At 42.8% G+C, this 6,541-nt stretch overlaps 1 protein-coding gene across 1 annotated transcript in view; it reads left to right on the top strand.

Moving 5' to 3' along the window:
* Positions 1–431: 431 nt before the first annotated feature.
* Positions 432–6,541, top strand: part of DACT2 (dishevelled binding antagonist of beta catenin 2) — a 28,064-nt gene continuing 21,954 nt past the window's right edge. Inside the window, exon 1 of the mRNA XM_040058128.1 lies at positions 432–503. Coding sequence (XP_039914062.1) covers positions 432–503 — 72 coding nt within the window. The remainder of the gene's footprint in view (positions 504–6,541) is intronic.

Genomic DNA, 6,541 nt, shown 5'->3' with positions numbered 1-6,541 from the left:
ATGGTATGTCTTGCAAAACAATTTTGTTGAATCTTGTAGTTTTTTAATAGAGGGAGATGTGGTGCATCACATCAGACTCAGAGTATTTGGGATTGACTCCTTTTCTGGAACTTTGCCATGATTTCCTCCTTTAATACTGTTTAGACTCACTGATCGTTCATTAACCTAATATATTATGTGAAATATTTCACATTTTAAGAAGCAACTCTACCACTTCCTTCCTTTAGACTATTTCCCAGCTTTATTCAGGTAATATATATCAAAGTATGACTACAAATAGTGTTTAGTTTAATACAGTACGTATGGGCACTCACCCCTGACAGAATTTACCTTGCCCTGTCACATGATAGATGTTTGGCAATCCCAGCTTTTTGCCCGCTTAGCTCTCCCCAGACGTGCTGCAGTCTGGTGCCGTGCCATTAGATGTCACTATGGACCACACAAAAGACAACCAAGGCATGAACGAGCATCTTCCCATCTGCAAACAACAACCCCAGTTTCAGGTATGCGTCTTCAAAGACTGCACCACACCCGTGTGCCCTCTCCCATGTGCACACCTTGGCCTCCATCACCAGGTTCCTCTGCAGCTGCTGTTCTGAAACAACAGCACACAGTGGAAAGCAGGTCGGGCGCCATACAGCAAAAACCTGCTCTTGTCCTCCTTTCATTTCATGGAGGAACAATTTCCAGGGTCTGTAGCACCATGGAAAACACTGCTGTGGGGTGCCTCCTGGAGGGCCAAAAGGCCATGCTGAGCATGGTGTCTGAGTTTAGAGTAAATAAGTCCCCAGATGAGATGTATGGCGGATTGGATCTGAAGCAAATTGATTAACATTCGATTGCTGCACTGGATTTTTATGGCCTCTACTTCCTTTAGTCTTTTTCATTGTTTGGTTGGTTTGCACTTTTTCCTGACTGAGTTGTTCCCAGTGAAGTATTGCATCAGCTTGTTGTAGCTACCCCAGGGGAGTGGGGGAGTGATGGTGACCTTGATCTCTGGGAAAGTAATACCAGTGGCAAGATGAAGTGTTTCCACATCTGTCAGGTACATTCTGCCGATGCTGAAATCTTGGGAAGGAAAAAAACACCACTTATTGACTTCCTGTGGCACTAGGATCACAATCCAACTGCAATTATAGTGTTAGTTACGTTCCCAGCCTTCCAGGATTTTACAGGAATTTTATGCATGGACTGCAGAGAATAGAACTGCTATGTCATAACCAGAAAAAATTTTAAGGTCCCCAGTTTTCTTGCTGACATGACTGTATTGCACACACTAGCTATGGAGTTTTGGGTGCATCCTGGAATTTCAGCCAAAGGGAAAGTACTGCTTGGGGTAAGGCTTTTGCCCATTGCCACATAGTTCCACTAATTCCAAGCAGCTCACAAACAGCCAGAGGTGGGGCGTCTTTGAAGTACCTTGTAATCTAATCATATGTATGTCTTTTTAGGCAGAGCACCTTATATGTTGCAGCAAGACAGGGTTGGATTAATTTAAAAGGAAATTAAAGAAAGGATTATAAAACTGTAGAGTTTATTAAAGAGTCTTCTTTCTGATGGCAAGGCATTATTCTCTCTTAGAAACCACACTGCATACATACACAGGTGGAAAGCCAAAGGAACAGAGATTGAGATTATAAGATCTGATAGTCATGTAAGTAAAATTAACTTTGATACAAGTGAGAAGCATAGCACTGTCAGACCAAGAGCTCACGTACCAGAAATTACAGCCCTCACTGGAGAACTTAGCCCAGAAACTAGTTGCATAGAGAAGAAACTCTTATCCATGCTCCAGATAGAAGGACCCAGAGCATAAGCTCCTGGCGTCATATCACATGGCTGTGTCGTTCAAGAGTGTTCCCAGTGTGACTAAGACAAAGTGACAAACCTGAACTCAAACACCAAGGATGCAGGAGTGCTGCAAAAATTACCAGAGAGTTCCAAGTCCAAACTGGTGTGTAAATATTGATATCAGCATCATGTGAGGAGTGTACTTTGGGTAGCAATAAAGCATTTCAAACTGAGGTGGCAGGAAACCAATACCTTTTATCTTCTGACTGTCCCCATAACCTTTGCCATTACAGGGGACAAGCTGCTGCTCTCAGTGGTGGAAAAAGGGACTGCTAAATTTCCAAAGCAACTGCTCTCCAGAAAACCTCCTGTAGGATCGACAGGGTGTTCTTGAAGGCTCAGGTAGTTTGTCTAAGACAGTTGTTTCTCAACCTGCAAGACAGCAAAGTGTGTCTTTTTGTCCCACCTTCATTCTCTTCAGTAATGTGAGAAAGGGAAGTGAGCATTTTCTCCTTCATTACATCTTTTCGAGTCTCAATTTCTTTTGTCATTAGCCCGCGTTCATCTAGGGATAATCAGAAACATATCCCAAATCTTGTCATAGGATAACAAAGCCTGCCATGTCCTCTGCACTTCACCTCGTGTGGTGGAGAGATGTCACTCATTTCAACATTGCTTCCAAAAGTCTAAAAATATGAAGATTTCCTGTTGCTACCATAATTTGATGTCCTGAGAGGGTTGGATTTTTGTCCTCTAGCCAGGGTAGATTGACAACAGAATATGCTGATTCGCAAACAAAAAACTTACGCAAAGATAATCTAGATTTCTGAATTCTCTCTAGGAAAAGGTTTACAGTATTCGCACAAAATTTCCTTGAAGTATAGGAGATTTGAGTATCTAATTTTAAATATCCTGTTCTGTGAAGAAGAAATATTTGTTTGGGTGCCCACTCATGTGGAGATGCTTTGGTTCTTTGCAAGTTGTTCTCCTTAATCTGTACTACATCTGGTGCATCAGTGTTATTTTACAGGTATTAAAAATATTCAGCAGGGTAGCTGTTAGCTAAGGTTTCAGACTCCAGATAACAGATGGCAGATGTTCTTCATTGTAGCAATGAGGATAGCAGCTGTCCCTGTTTCAGGAGAGAGAATGAAGAACTTGATCCACACTAGTGTTTGGAGAGAGCTGATCTGAGTGTTTCTGGCATACCTAGGAAGGTTTTTCAAAAACCACTAATGTCTCACTTAAGATCAGAAGAAGACGGGAAAAAAAAATGCCTTGCTGCTAAAATGGGTCTGATCACTTTTGCAAGGAAAATTTCGGGAAATTAAGTATTTCTGCCAGTATCTATACTCTGTTGAGCAACAGCTATTGAAGGACTACGTGCACACAGAACACAGAGGAAATTTATTAGTGCAGCAAGGAAGAGGAGGAGTCTGGAAAGCAGGACTGGAAACAACCTGATGGATAATTTCAGCTCAGTAAAAGAGAAGACAAGAGTTTGTGCTACTTGATTCTGCTTTGCTCATGCTGCTCCAGAAGGCATGGATGTGAGAGAGCACTGGAATCTCTCAGGCAGTCTTGCACAATGTTCCAATCTAGCTGTGGCATGGAGCCATGAGCTAGCACTGCAGTTACAGACTGGCTGTGCCAGGGAAGTGCTGAGGCACAAAGGAACTCAGGGACTCCGACACAAGGACAGCCACACAGCCCTGCTAGGACCTGAAAGAGTAGCTCTGGACATATACTGCACTACTGTAACAGCTCACTCCAGATCTCAAAAATAGCACAGTGCTCCCATGGTTAGTGAGAACAGAAACAGCAGCAGTTTCCTGAGAGTGAAAAATGTCAGATCTGAGAGATGAAGAGCAAAAGTGCAAATGGGAAAAGGACAATCTACCAAATCCAAACTTGAGCTGAATAATTTTTGGAGGCTTAGTTAATCACTTAAGCAACTTCAGATTTCCTTCCTCTCTCTCCATGTCATTCAGGATTCCTGACAGTGTTACTGATATTTTTCTACAATCATTGATAAATATATAGCTCTGGGAACACTTTCAAATAAGACTGCAACTGCAAACCCCTTCTCCAAGATCCAGGTTGAATGAATGTAGTAGGGCAGGCAGTCAAAATTTTGGCTGAGCTCTAGAAATGCCTGTCCCTTGCTGACCTAAAAGTCATGGTTGCTTTGTAGCAATACTGTAATTTTCTGGTTCTCACACCATTGTATGTGGCAGTAACTGTGTACCAGTGCAACATGGCCTACAGTGTTTAATAAACATAACAATAACCAAAACGCCCTTGTGAAGGGTAAATGCTCTTCTGAAAGTCCTTTCCCTACTCTTTGGTACTGGTATTTGAGGGAGCACATATGCCCACGACACCAAAGCACACTTACCAGAGCCAGTGGAAAAAAGAGCACTAGAAATTCCAGCAGTTGTGCTGCCATTCCCAATGGCAACATGCCTGTTATCCAGAGAACTTATTTTCAGGTGTATTGGATTTACATTGCAAGCTTTTGGAGGTTGGGGAGGGGGACTATAGGAGTGGCTTCTCTGAGAAGATTCAGTCTTCCCCTATATCTAACATAGGCAATGCCAACCAGATTCAAGACAAATGCACTGCTGCCCAAGGCTGAGGCAATCAGAAATGATAATTAATGCCTCTGTAGGAACATATTTATGAAGGGGAAAACGTGTATCTGCAGCCAGAGAAGAGAGGAGTGAAAATATGTGAAACAACTCTGCAGTCATCAAAGTCAGTGCAGAAAGAAGGAGAGGAGGTGCTTCAGGTGCAGAAGTAGAGATTGATCCTCATGCACCCCATGGTGCAGACCATAATGAGGCAGCCGTGCCCCTGCAGCCCATGGAGGTCCACAGGGCAGCAGAGACCTACCTGCAGATATGAAGAAGCCCAAAAGAAGGCTGTGACCCCATGGGAATCCCACAAAGGTGCAAGTCCTGGTAGGACTTGTGACACCATGGGGGTTCATGCCAGAGGAGCCTGTGTCTGAAGGACCACATCCTTTATAAAGAGACCCATACTGAAGCAGCTCATGGAGAACTGCAGCTCATGGGAAGGACATGCTCTGGAGACGTTCATAGAGGACTGTCTCCCATGGGAGGCACCTCACACAAAGCAGGGGAAGGACACCTGTTGCTGAGGAGGAAGCGGTGGCAGAAACAGTATATAATGAACTAACAACTCCCATTCCTATCTCCCTGAGCTGCTGGAGGGGACAAGATAGAGAATCAGGAACAAAGCTAAGCCTGGGAATGAGGGGGCCTGGGGGGAAGGTATTTTTTAAGATTTGCTGTACTTCTGATTATCCTAATTGGATTTTGATTGGTAATAAATTTATTTCCTCTACTTGAGCCTGTTTTGACAGCAAGTGGTGAGTGATCTCCCCCATCCTTATTCCAACTCAGGAGCTTTCCACTATATTTCCTCTCCCCTGTCCATCTGAGAAGCGGAGAGAAGCTTTAGTGGGCACCTGGCATCCACAGGGTCACACCAGGAGACTGCTTTATATGCTATAGGTCAAGCTCAGACCAAACTTAATTTGTCATGCTAGATTCAGGTATGCTTAAAGTGGATTTGTCCCAATAACTTTAATGGACAGTAATGTCTATGCAGGGAGTAAAGAGTCATTGCCATGTGAAATTTTATAGTAGTGCTATAACTGAAGTACATTCCAGTATAGCTTGTGCTTCTCCAGGAATTAGGGACTTTCTTTGCTGTCTCAGCCTTGATGCAGCTTTAACCCAGCACACTCTTGACATATGCCGCTCTCAATTCCGTAAGATCCTCTACTCCCGTCCATTGAAGCAAACTCTGCACAATGCCCTCTGAGGGTCAGTATAAGGATATTCAGCAGGAGGTGAGACTCAAGATGCTTATTTTGTAGCTGACACAGGTGGGAAGAGTACCTCCTATCACTGCGGCAAAAAAACAAAAAAAACAAAAAAACAGCAAGGCAAGTAAGAGAGGCCTTGTACATTCATATTTTTACATCAGAAAAACATATGGAAAAAGAATGAAGCCATGTGAGTTTCCTGTGGTGAGGGATAAGATGTTGCACATAATAGTATGTAGAGAACATAGTAGTATGTATTTCACACAATACCAAAATCTCTTATGCCCAGTTAACTCTGTTATATGTCTTTTTGCAATCAAATTATGATTAAGGATTACTTGGGCATAGGATGCTTATATTAATTTATAATACTTACAGTGATTTTAAGAACCCAGTATTTGATAAAAAATTCTAATTACAATTGCCTGGTCCCTGTCTCTCCCGGGTGTTCACATGGCAACATACTTTGCAATCAAATTAGTCTAAAAAAAAATACAATTAAGAATGTAACCAAGGAATCTTCACAGGCGTCTGACAAATTTGGTGAAGAGGAGTTAGTTTTAAAGATGGTAACATGGCAAAATCAGTTCATAGATAACGTATATGTGTGTTTGCATGTGTTTGTTCACTGCCGATTCACATTAAAAAAAAAAGTGAACAGAAATGTTAAACAAAGCACGAACTCCACAGCCTCAGTGGCTGAGGAATTAGAGACCAGCTATGCTTCTCCCATTCATCTTCCCCATCCTGGAATGTGCAATATGTGCTTTAGCCCATCCCATTGCTGAGCACACAGTCAGCGTCTCAGCACGCTTACACGTTTTCCATTTGTTTTTCCACAGCTCGCTAATGACTTGTAACTGCCCTGTCACCACCCTGCTGCAAAGGCGATGA

This window comes from Hirundo rustica, chromosome 3 (genome assembly GCF_015227805.2).
Source record: "Hirundo rustica isolate bHirRus1 chromosome 3, bHirRus1.pri.v3, whole genome shotgun sequence".
In the NCBI taxonomy this organism is placed as follows: domain Eukaryota; kingdom Metazoa; phylum Chordata; class Aves; order Passeriformes; family Hirundinidae; genus Hirundo; species Hirundo rustica.
This window is presented reverse-complemented; position numbering and strand designations above follow the sequence as displayed.